Raw genomic sequence first — 13,034 nt, forward strand, 5'->3', positions numbered from 1 at the left:
TATATATATAATATACACAACTCATTTTCTCACAGGACTTTCTGTGATGGTATTTATTTTGGATTATGGCATGTGTGGATGTTGTTCTGTACATTGAATGACCACAGAACTGCTGAGGTTTAGGATGAATGCTTTATGGCAATCTGTCCTGAAAGTGATCTATGGGTTTTTTTTTTATCTTTCCCCTGTAAGTGGCCTTTTTACTGCCTTACATAATGAGGTATGTGTTTTAAGTGTTGAGCAGCACTAGATCTACCTTACATTCATTTACTGGTGAATAAATCAAATGAACCTGATATGATTTGCTTCATTTCCAGCACACGCATGATGTAAATCTTTCTTTTTTTTTTTTGTACAAATGGTTATCCTACTTACTGAATGAATCTTAAAGATTAAAAATGGTGTTATCATTGACAATCTGTTGTATTTGGTACCTTTTTTGTTTTAGTAACAACATCCTAGTCAGAAGAATGGATCTACAAACCAACATTTGGTCACGATTGTACTACTAGTACTAAACAGTTCACATAAAAATAAATTCTATCATTTACTCACTCATTTCATCTCAACCTGTGAAAAAAGTGTTAGGGTATGTTACCCTTTAGAACAACATGAGGGTTATCAAACAGATTATATTTTTTGATGAGCTTTCCCTCTGCATTCCCGTTATTAATTCTGGCAGTTATCAATATGCCATTTAGACGCAAATACCAGTAATAAGGTTGCAAATTTTATTAAATAAGTAGCACAATGAATATAACAGCTTATTTAGTATTTGGTCTAATGGACTGCTGGATTTATGTTTTTAACTGATGAACAATACAGTATATTCTAAAGGTTAAGCACCTAGTTTCACTGAGAGTACTGTCTAGTTACTAAAACAGCTGATGATTTGCAAGAAGATTCTTTTGAAGTGCTGCCCCCTTGTGTTTTTGCTGTTAAAACTGGAAGCACTGACTAACACACTCCATATCACAAGCTTGAATAATAGAATTAAAATCAAATGTATAAAACTAGATCACTACAAACAAAATCAATGTTTGCAAACTAGTTTAGGACCAACAATCGTTAACATTTCCTATAAGTTAAGGATATATGTATTTGTATTTTAAATTATTTGTACCAATTGAAAATATTTAGGTGTTTTATTTGTAAATCTAAATATTTGTAAAGGGGGAAATATTGCAGTAAGATGTGAAATGTGGGAAACGGCAATATTATGTTTTTGGTAATTCATTTTAAAAGAGTTTTCACTATAATCATCATCAATAAATTGTTAAAATATTGTTGATATTGAATTTGATGTGCTTTGTGTTTGTGCGCGGTTTGCAATATTCAGCTATGTAAATAACTTCACATTATTATAAGCTGCTGGTTTGTGAATTCTATGTGAAAACATTTCTATTGTGTTGTCAAACATACAGCATAATTTTCTGGTCAATTTGTTCTGCGTAGTTCTTTTTAAAGACTCTGTCTAACTGGTGAATCCAACTGAATCAAACAAAGGAGTCAGACTGAATGCAAATTTGTGTACTTAGTGAAACTTTTAACTGTGGCAGATATGTACACGTGTGCACTACTATTTATTTATTGCCAAACACCCTAGTTGTTTGGAATTTACCGATGGGGAAAACGCTTTTTGAAACTTTGAATCAACTGGAATCAATTGTTTCAAAATCATTCACTTTTTCGAAGCGCACCTCCTACTCAGCCCAAACATGCATTATTACAAATGTTTTCATTGAGTATCTTTTAATAATACTATAGTGACGAACTAAATAATAACACTATTAGTTTTAGAGCAGCAGAATTTGAATTTGTCTCATATTTGAAGTTTGCATCTGGTGTTTGCTTTGAAACAGTCTGTAGCCACATATAAATAATGCTGATCCAAGTTTTGCAATCTCCAAGAATTCGCATGATATCTCACAATACACTTTTAGTAACTGGCCAATAAATTAGAACAATAACTTTTTTTATAATGTGTATTTTCATAAAGATGTACAGAAAATGTGTATATATATATATATATATATTACAACATAAATACGACACCATGCACATTTACTGCTAAATTACCACTTGATACAAAAGCGCATGTAAAGCATTTAACAAACTGGGACTTCCTTAAAAACAGCCTTCCACTGAAGCTTTGCACCTAAAGCAAAGAATGAAATAAAACTGAAGACTAGGGTCTTAAAATAGTTTGAACAACATCTTCAAATGCTGCTGGCAAATCTGCCTATCAAATATCAAATAGATATTAAAGCTGTCGGATCAGTTATTACATTCAGCTGACACACACGTACAAAACAAAATAATACTGACACTTTGGGTTGGCTATATGTGTTCAACTCCAAAAGCCCTTTAGTGCAAGAGTTCTCAAAACTGAAACTCAAAGACGACAGTCACCAAACTTGGGAAGAAACACGGCGGAGAACAAATCAAAAAAGCAACGTCTGCTGGGTGGGATCATGTGATCTAGTGTCACGTTCAAGTGTCTTTGTGGACGGAGATGTTTCCCAGAACTGTGCTCAGGTGGTGTCGTCATCCATCTACTGGAAACGGCCTACGAAACATGCGTCAGAATCTTCTCAGGAGATACGTCACGTTCACTAGTATTTGGAAATCAGAAATCCCCTCGAACATATCAAGTAACAGACAGTGTGTAAGTACAGGAGGACATTTGCTGGACATCTGCGATTCACTCAGCAATGGGCTATCAAGGACGAGGTTTGATATAGATTAGCTGGTTAGCGAAGTATTAAGGCCTAGAGCTGTGAGGAAACGTCCTTTGGAAAATATACTACACAAAAAATTAGTAATATCGTGAAACCTACGAGTGTCTCTTAAAGGAGAGTTGAAGGGAGACGGCTGTGGTCGGTACAGTTCACTGAGTATCTAAGCAGCAGTGTATTTACAAGAACGACATTCGTTTATTGGGTTTCATTTCCCTTTTGAGTCACAGTCTAGTGCCACTTTAGTTCCAGGTCTCCAGCCATTCTCTCTGAAGAACATGTGGAAGAGGCACTTCTTGATGGAGTTTGTTCCTTAGGTGTCCCTTTTCCTCTTCTCGTTCGCTGTTGCGTATTGTTCATAGTTTTTGGTTATCTGTCCATACGCCACACAACGGTTCCTCAGGGGCCTGATGTGAGGAGGCACTTGGTAACATTGATTTTGAGGGGTCAGTTAATGTTATGTCATCAAAATGGGCTTTTGTCTCACCTCCAGAATATCTAAAAAAGAAACAATGGAGCCACTTAGCCACTACAATTCAAGGCTAACAGATGCAAAAGAAGCGTGTTTGTATGGAGGGCAGGTGTGCTGTACCTGTGGTAATGCGATGCAAAGGAAGAGTCACGTAGGTGAGATGGGAATATAACAGAAAATACTCCTCTTTTCTGTTCAGCTTGAGCCAAGAACCGACCAGCGAGCGACCCGTTCCTGACAGAGAGCGGGAGCGCAAGTTTGTGGCGTTGCACAAGTCTGAGGAAAGAGGAAAGCACCTTTAATTTAACTTCAAAACTGAAACTATTGCAAGGAAGAAGTTGGGAATGAGTTATTTACGCATTCTCAAAAGTCTTGCAACTTGCATGGAATCGTTTTAAAAGATATAGGCATTTACATCGGAGAGAATATGGACAGGAATTAGAACGAATTACTAGTTCTTGTGCACAATTTTATTTAAAACGAAGGAACGAAATATTATAGAGCACAATTTACTTAAAACAAGGGCACAAATTATTATTTCATGTGCACGATTTAGTAAATTGAAGGGTATGATTTAGTAAATCGTATGCACAATTGACTTTTTTCTGCATGTGGGGCTTTGTATTTTGTAAATATAAATTTTAGACATGCAGCATTTAATTTGATATATATTAAAATAGCAAAACGGTTCAATATTGTTAAATGCGAGTACTGTCCCAGTATGTCTGTGTACCTTCATCATCCTCTTCTCTGAAAAACTCCTCACTGTCATTTGCTGAGTGTGATTTCTTCATCTCAGTGATTCGGTTTCTGGGCACTTTTCGGCGGAGTGACGGTGAGAAGAAGGAGGGTCTGTTTTTTTCCGGGGTCGGGGGAGTGCTGAATGATGTCACCTATGAGGAAAACAGAAACAATTACTGTAAATGGTTCAGTATTTATGCATTACTTGAAAACATCTAATGAATTGGGAACAGAAAATGGGTTTAACTGACCTTCTCGTGAAGAGGGGAGTCTTGGTCCTCTTCAGTGCCACAGGGTGAGGTGTCTCCAGTGTGCACTCGACTCACAGCCATCTCAGCATGACCTTTCCCCTGAGGTCCCTTCATCCGTACAAACTCCATATTGTTGTACTTGTAGAAGCCGAATGACATCCGCTGGGCCATCTTAGCTGCCACACTTACCTATAAAAACAAACCATGAAATACACACCAGAAGCAAATGTAACAAATGTTTGGACAAATGTAAAAGGAAACATACCCGGTTATCATAGACCTTCTTGAGGGCCTCATAGCGGATGGAGCCCTGGAAGATGACACCCTGGAATGTGTTGCTTTTGTCACTGGCCACCAGCTCCACACAAACCATTTCACCTTCTCCAACAGTCATATCGCTGAACACCTGCCCAACACACACAACAATCACAGCCAATGATGACAATTACACCACTGGTTATACAGAATTACTCCTTATTAGGGCTGTTAGTTAATGTGTTTATGTAGTACAGCTCACCAGTGGTACAGTTCCCACCGTTTTGTTCAACAAATTTAATTTTAAATGACACAAAGTCCCTTTCCAGGAAAGTCTGTTCATTCGGTGGCCATATTTGCAGCTCAAACGAGACCAAGTCCTAAATGAATGGGGAAATCCTGAAATCTCAAAAACCGCTTGCTGAACTCACAATTAAATTACATATTTCAAATCAGCAACAAAATCTGAAATGAACTGCCCCATGAATGTTGTTTCTTATGTTCAAATAGCGCTAAAAAGCTTATTTTACAGGCTAGACCAACCAACACGCTTATGACTGCGCATGCACATTGGCTGGTCCAGCCTTAGGTTTCTATGGGAACCGGAGATTATAACGGCTGCTGAAGTGACACAATGACTTTACCAATCAGCAATTGGCTCTTTTCCAACTGGGACTTTTGGGACTTTTCCACCATATTGCCCATTGCAGTTTCTCCCATTCATAAGTATAGGAGTGAACAGTCTTTGTATTTCTATAGTCTTAGGTATAATTCAGCAGCCACCCAGCCCTGTGTAACAGGAGGAAAGCACACTTTGTCTTAAAACTGCATGTACTGCAATGTTTATGAGCAGAAGCATTATCATAACATTACACAGCATGACACACCATCATTTTAGTCTGATCAGCAATGGAGGATCTGATGAATCAAAGTACAAACAAACCATAAGCTAGAACTATCATGACTGTCTGGCAGTGAGAAGCAGGGTTATTATGGTTAACTAAAACAAAGACCTTAAAAAAAACATGTTCATTTCTTGAAATAAAATAAACATTAATGGAACTATTTTAAAAAAAGCCTTAAGAACTTTTATTTCAACTAGCTGCAAGGCAACATTTCTGCTTTTCATTTAGGTTTAACTGAAGTACTAAACTTACAAAAAAATTACAAAGAAATTTTAATTTAAAATATTAAAACTAGGATATTAAGGATCATGTTCCATGAAGATATTTTGTAAATTTCCCACCATAAATATATCAAAACTTAATTTTTGATTAGTAATATGCACTGCTAAGAACTTGCCGTTTTGTAGTATAAATAGTAAAAAAGCACCTTAAATACATGGATGATGCACTTAACTGAAAAAAAAAAAAAAAAAAGTGTGGAACTTTTGGACATCATCTTCTGAAACCAACATACAATTCACTGCTTGAACATTTATGATTAAAAACTCATTGTGAACTAGGTAGCAACAACCCCAGGAAAACCACATAAACCTGTCCAACCTGTTCATGCATACAAAGATATGAATTCGATATGACCTCAGAACATATCGTTTATTTCCTTATGTTTGATGACACACTTTTCTCTTCTTTGATTAACCTGATGTTGCAGTACACAGCTCTTGAAATGACCAGCAGTTTCGATCTAGCACCATAATGTGATTTGAGAGCTTAAATAAAGGTTACCTCCTCAAAGTTGTCAATCATGAAGAAGATGTTGGGATAGCTCATTTTTGACTCCTCCCCTTTGCTGTCCATTGGGTGTTTGCTTGGAGAGGCAAACACTTGCTGTAAATAAAAAAAAAAATAATTAAATTAATAGATCAGAATCCATCCTGCTATAACGAGCCCAAGAATTTAAAGCGACAGACGAGTGTGTGCTTTGAATAAACAGACGATATTGTCCACTGGTGTGGACGCTAATGTCGTTACTTTTATAGTTATCGTTCTCGGTGAGAACGGGGCATAAGACTGTCAACTCTGTTACTTAGTTTTTTTTTAAACTGATTTCTAAAACGCACCATAAATGATTTAGTAATAAATGCCTTCTGGTGTCAATCTTCAGCTAAGGCTAATAACTGCAAGACTCTCAACCCTGTTACTATGATTTTGTGCAGTAAACACCTGATAATTGACAAGCATATACAATTCCTTACATAATAATCACCTTCTAGTATCATAACCCTGAATTTAGACTAAAGATGGCTAACTAAACTGTAAGACTTCCTACTGTGTTACCTTGCGTCTGAACTGCATAATTATATCTCAACACACAAACTGCATAAATGTTGTCTCACCTGGGATTTCTTTTTGTGGATGTGGATGTCTCCTGCATCTGAGCGTGTGCAAACTGCACATGTGACCACATAGTGCAGCTGTGGGACAAAAAGACTATAAGCAAAACTACATCAAAAAGACATTATGAAAACTTCTATGTCGCAGTTAAATAATCTATGGTTTATTGTTTATATTTTAGAGCAATTAATTGTGTTTACATTGCGCCTCATAGCATCTGATCACTGAGGTTTGCTTACGTTCTGCAAGATGAGATTGAGATAGACACTCTCCTCCCAGTCGATGTCAGGATCACCGAGTCCAGGCAGCTTTTTAGAGTCTCTTCTGTAAACCTCGACCTCCACCTGAAACCAACACAAGTCACAGTAAATCAAATCCCAATTCAGATGCTTCACACTCTTGTTTTGATAGGATAGGGATTTTTGGTGGAACATCTGATTCTCCTCTGCATTCAGTTTAGTTAGTGCCATGTTAAAACAGCCAGATGAACTGGAATTGTTCTCACACACTTATTTCTAAACTTTTTTGGTGAGCTCAAATTTTCATAACATGACATTATTAATGTAGGCAAAGATTACCCATCTTGGAAAGTTTGTTTAACTTTAGCAAGTACTTTTAAGTGACAACTATTAAAGATGCACCGATTGCATTAAAGATTTCTTGGCTAATTCCGATTTCTGCAGTTCCCGATTTTCTTTCTAAGAATTATATTTGACGGCATATAAAAACAAAAATCTACTTTTTGTTTTTTTCAATGCAAAAACATTATTTACATAATAAAATAAATTATTTCCCCTAATCTGGACTAGATGTTCTCTCACTTGATCAACTCTCAAAATAAAGTGCTCTGTGACTCTGTGCTCTGTGGAAATGAGTAGCTGTATATAACAAAACAGATGCCATTTCCCACTATGTTTATATATGAGCATTTTTTCCCTAATCTTATTAAATGTATGTGTCATCTTTCACATCAAATCAATTAATTCAGTTAGAATAATAAGAAACTGTTACCATTCAAATGAAATCAGTATCAACAAACTCCATCTCTCCACATCAGGAAACACAGAAGCTGCATCTGAAGTGGCATTAGATGTATTTACACAGACTGTTCGATGATGCTGAGGCGCCATAAATGCATTTACACCGCAAAATTGCAAATGCACAAATAATGTTATAAGATTTGTTTTAAATAATTTTTGAATATACAAATAAGAAATGATGGGGAAAATGCAATTATACTTTTAAATATGAAACCAAACCACCAGTAGTTGGTGGCAAATTGTTTTAATGAGTGAGTCATTTATTCATTCATTCAAACGATTCGTTCAAATGGCTGATTCATTCAGAAATGGGTTACTGAATCATTGACTCACTTGATTCATTCAAAAACATATATTAGCTACCTAATGAAAATGTTACAGTTTATACGTTGCAGTGCTCAAAAAAGCTAGGGCATGCATGAAGCTCTCTAACTATTAGGTGTGAAATTTTCGGATCCATTCTCTCAGTTTTCACCTCTACACCTCATTCGATGAGAATTAATAGGTTCACCTCACCTTCTTCCCTTCTGTGTTGTCTGCACTGACGTAGGAGAGCTTGCGGCGCACATAGAAAAGCATATCATCCTGACGTGGTGCCCATTTCTCCATGAAGTATGTGGAGAACATCCATGTCCAGAACACTATGCGGTCATCCTTGAAGCATCCTTAAAAAAAACAAGAATCCAGTTTAATTCATTTCGTACAAGCGTTTTAATCAAAAGGCACCTTTGCAAAATTTCAGCCATATCTGCTGCCTTTTCTTTGTTAGAAACAAAAACTGACTGCAAATGTATTTTTTTTGGTCAGATTTCACCTAAGGAAGCAAAAACTCTGACCATTGTTGTCAGATGTTATTGGTGATTTTCAGTGCTATTGCAAGTTCAACAAACAGTTAAACATATTACAGTAAAAATGAAATTAAAATGTATCCTATTTACTTGCTTATTAATACACATTATTGTTTTAACTGTGAAAAATGTATTAATGCATACTCTAAATTTTCATAATCTTTCATCAAAAATTATAATAAATTGCTTCACCTCTGATATGACTTTCATTATCCACTGTATGGAAAATATTAAACAAATTAAAACTGTCATTTATTTATTGATTTAGCAATTCTTGCATTCATTCCAGTATGAAAAGCCCACTTTTCACCATCCAATCAATTCCCAAAGAATAACATGGATACTTAAATAAATGAATATATGATCACAACATTTTTTAAACAATTCAAAAGACATTTAACTCAGTGTCTTTATGTCATCATTAGCTGCAATTGTACGTGTGATTAGTGACATCTTTATTGATGCAAATGAGCCATTTAGATTTGTTCTATGTCAATCCATCGAGACTGAGAGTTGTAAAGAATCCTGGAACACTTCCAGATCTGCACCAGCACCCTGTCAGCTATAAAAAGGGGCTACCGTAGTGTTTCAGTAACTCCTAACATGACATTTACTTCCATGGTTATCAATCTACAAAAAAAAAGAGAAATGATCACAGGACTTGGACTTCCACATCCCCATTTAAAAGGAGGAAGATACTGCTGGATATCTGATCAGTTCTGCCTGAGGATCCAAAAGGGATAGATCACAAAAAAAATTAAAACCACTTAGCCTAAAGTATGAATTTCTTTCTTCTGCTGAACACATAAGAAGAAAGAAATTAATATAGATTTGGAACAACTTGAGTATAAGTGAATGATAACAGTTTTCGGTTTAAACTATCCCTTTAAGCTTGTTGAGTGGTGGATCCTCAAGTAGAACTGAGCAAATATTTATCAGCATATAAATCCCACTACTATGTTTTAAATCCATGAGCCGAGATTACCTCATCTTTCATAACAAACAAATTAACTGAGCAGGACAAGTCTGAAGTCAAGATATCACGGTGAAGTCCAGTATCACATTGCATTCAAGTAACAGTTTTTACATTTTTATCAGCTCTTTATCAGCTCAACAGGAACAAACTTCAACACTATCTAAAAGCACTGCCCGCCAGCACAACAACATTGCAACCTACTTCATTTTTCTCTTCAGTTCTTTTAGAGTTAATGAAACTTTTCAGTTCTTCTAATAACATATGGCAACTTCTATACCATTTAATCAGACTAGATTCATTTGAATTGTAGATTCATAAGTAATTTGAGGATTTTTTTTATATATTTATTATGTATATAAATACACACATGTATATATTTTAAAAAATATTTGTATGTATACAGTATATATTTATACTTGTGTATAATTTATATATATATATAAAATTTTTCCTTAATATATACATGTATGTGTGTGTATATACATCCTGTATGTATGTATATATATATATATATATATATATATATATATATATATATATATATATATATATATATATATACATACACTCACATACATAATAAATATACACAATACACACACTTAAAGTATGTAAACGTAAACTTTCATTTTGAATGCGATTAATAGGTTTGCAGCCCTACTTTTGTCCACTGGTAATTTGTGGAAATCTTTTCAATATTTTGTTGGGTCATATATATTCCAAGTTACTGTTACGGTCTAATTCCTAGTCCTGAATGCTTCTGAGTCACACAAACTGAACCATTTTGGACTGAAAGGTTTTCATGACATCACAGATCTGTTCCTTAAACAGAGCTTGCTTGGTTAATTGGATAATTTCAGAAAAACTTGGCATAAAGTTGCAATATTTACTGCTATAGATATAACAGGTTTCCTATGTGAGTTCTTTCAATGGTAACACAACTGGGTGAAGGGATGGAACATTTTAAATGAATGTTTTAAACCAACTCCATTCACAGTGGAGTTGGTTAATACTGTAATTTTACAACATTTATTAATGTCGGTTAATGATAATATCTACATTTTTGCCCTTTTAGATCTTTAACATTTTATGTTGTGTAAATTAACATTAGTCAATGTATTATGAACAAACACAATGAACAATATTATAACTTAGCATTACATATATGATTATATATGATTAGTTTATAATGCATAGTGCATAATTAACTAACGTTAATGGAATGAACCTTATACTAAAGTGTTACCAAAAAAGACACGTTCCACCAAAAACAGCAAGAGGTACTAGACGCGCCAGTTGTAACCAGAGGAAGATGTTCACAAAAGCAGAAGTGAAGAACTGTGCAAAAGGCCAAACATTAACAGTGTGTCGCACAGAGAATTAAATATTTAAAAGGGACAAGTCATCAAAGAAAGATGACAGAGAGAGAAGAACAAGGACCACATCATAATCAAAGATGTTCTCAAAAAATGGCTAAAATTACTTTCCTTTGTGCAGTGAACTGAAATATCTAGATTATATGGTTTATAATGAATACGAGTTACTGAAACGTGTTTGTTGTGAGCTTAGATGATGACTCGAGTTACTCAGTAATCACAAGAACTCTGACCCTGACAACAAGACACAGACAGCAGCTATGGGATCTCTCCTTAGGGGATTTCCAGGATTTCAGTAAAGAAAAGCTGGTCTTAATGGGGACAAACAGGTTCACTTTTACAATATGAACCAACCAGAGTCAGTAGAACCTCAACTTGCCCTTAAATTACCCTGTAGAAACCACCTAACATGACCAAAAAAAATCACCAAAACCCTTGCCAAATAGGATGGAAAATCCCCAAGCCAAAGGGAATGTCAATGAAATCAATCAGCCAAAATGTAGTTTAACAAGGAATTGTATAAACATTTGGTCTAGTCGGTAATATACATTACACCACCATGCCATTTTCAACAGGTGTTAGCTAAGAAAGAGTTGATTATTATGATTTAATCAACCATAAAGTATCTAAAACATTTTGACATGTTATCTGATTACACTGACTGACATGGAGACATAAATGATAGATAGATAGATAGATAGATAGATAGATAGATAGATAGATAGATAGATAGATAGATAGATGCTGAAAGGAGAAGACAGGACTATGACATCACAGGCGCGAGAGAGCGGCGGCACGCCTCGTGAATTATGATGTCATAGAGGAGTATCAGCTGAAACAAAGGCTGATGACCGCGGCCTGTTTTCGCCTTTGATCGTCAGGATTAAACCAAGTTCTGCGGACGTGAATGAGGACAGGCTCGAAAAGTGAGTATTGACGGCTGGATGTACTGACCCAGTCCGCTGAGGTCCTGTCTGACGGTCAGGCGGTTCCGCTCGTCCGCGATAGCCTTCAGCATGTGCTGCAGGGACTGGTCCGGTTCGGCGGGATCATCGCTCTGACCCGAGAGAGCTGCCATGATGCGCGCGGAAGTCATGACACGATCTCACCGTACATGACACAAGCCGAGCACAACAACACAAGCGAAGCGCTCTGCGCTTCCGTCAGCGGCGACGGAAACACCCCGTGCTCGGCCCGTGATGTCACGCCGTAGGGCGTCACTTAAAGGGGGCCACTTCTAATATTGCCTCTCACCTCATAGGTGTTTTATATGGAACAGTAAATTATTTCTTAATTACCTATATATAATAATAATTATATGAATATATGATAATTGATCATGTAAATAAATTATTTATGTAAATACATAATACACACAGAACACACACATATGTAAACAAAAAAAAAACACACAAAAAAAACGTTTGACAGCACTAATTATTAGCTTTTCATTCAACTCATAAACCCCCTGCAGTTCCTTCAAAAACCCAGTAATCAAAAAGTAGTCTGATAAGGTTACATTACCTAAAAGGTGCAATGTAATGTATTACGTTACTACCTACAATTTGTTTAATGTAATTTGGAATCAGTAAGGGATTACAATTTGTAAAATTTTGGCTAATCTACCCAGCTGTGTCTGTCTGTGTGTGTGTGTGTGTGTGTGTGTGTGTGTGTGTGTGTGTGTGTGTGTGTGTGCGTGTGTGTATGGGTTGTTGACTTGACATGGCATTTTCACTGTCCCACAAGATAAAAATGAATATAATTAATATTGTCGTTATTTAAAATGCAGTAAATGGTTAAACATTTCTTTGTCTATGTACATATGTTTCTATGTACATATGTTTAAACTGTATTATCTGTATTTGAACGTGTTTAATGTTAACTGTATGCACCAAGGGTCTGAGAGTAACGCAATTTAAATTCTCTGTATGTATGCGCCGTACATGTGGAAGAATTGACAATAAAGCAGACTTGACTTGACTTGACTTGACTTGTCCTACATGGACCTTTTGTTATAAAAGCTGCAGTGTTATTCGATTT

General features: G+C 35.8%; 1 protein-coding gene across 1 annotated transcript; it reads right to left on the bottom strand.

The window, feature by feature from the left end:
* Positions 1 to 1,961: 1,961 nt before the first annotated feature.
* Positions 1,962 to 12,170, bottom strand: LOC306861395 (uncharacterized protein KIAA0930 homolog). Its single transcript, XM_079403621.1, has 10 exons — positions 11,949 to 12,170; positions 8,311 to 8,459; positions 6,994 to 7,098; positions 6,757 to 6,834; positions 6,146 to 6,247; positions 4,468 to 4,608; positions 4,203 to 4,391; positions 3,944 to 4,103; positions 3,331 to 3,486; positions 1,962 to 3,236 (listed from the first exon to the last, which is right to left on the bottom strand). Exons 1-10 carry the CDS (start codon positions 12,088 to 12,090, stop codon positions 3,196 to 3,198), a joined length of 1,263 nt encoding a protein of 420 aa, XP_079259747.1. The 5' UTR covers positions 12,091 to 12,170; the 3' UTR covers positions 1,962 to 3,195.
* Between the last annotated feature and the right edge of the window lie 864 nt (positions 12,171 to 13,034).

The sequence above is a fragment of the Barbus barbus genome (genome assembly GCF_936440315.1).
Source record: "Barbus barbus genome assembly, chromosome: 42".
Classification (NCBI taxonomy): domain Eukaryota; kingdom Metazoa; phylum Chordata; class Actinopteri; order Cypriniformes; family Cyprinidae; genus Barbus; species Barbus barbus.

Excerpts from the sequence above, each read along its gene's own strand:
- LOC306861395 (XM_079403621.1), bottom strand. The coding sequence starts at position 12,090 with ATGACTTCCGCGCGCATCATGGCAGCTCTCTCGGGTCAGAGCGATGAT. Across the intron at positions 4,392-4,467 it reads AGAAGGTCTATGATAACCGG|GTAAGTGTGGCAGCTAAGAT; the intron begins GTATGTTTCCTT and ends TTGTTTTTATAG. Across the intron at positions 3,237-3,330 it reads TTTGCATCGCATTACCACAG|ATATTCTGGAGGTGAGACAA; the intron begins GTACAGCACACC and ends TTTCTTTTTTAG.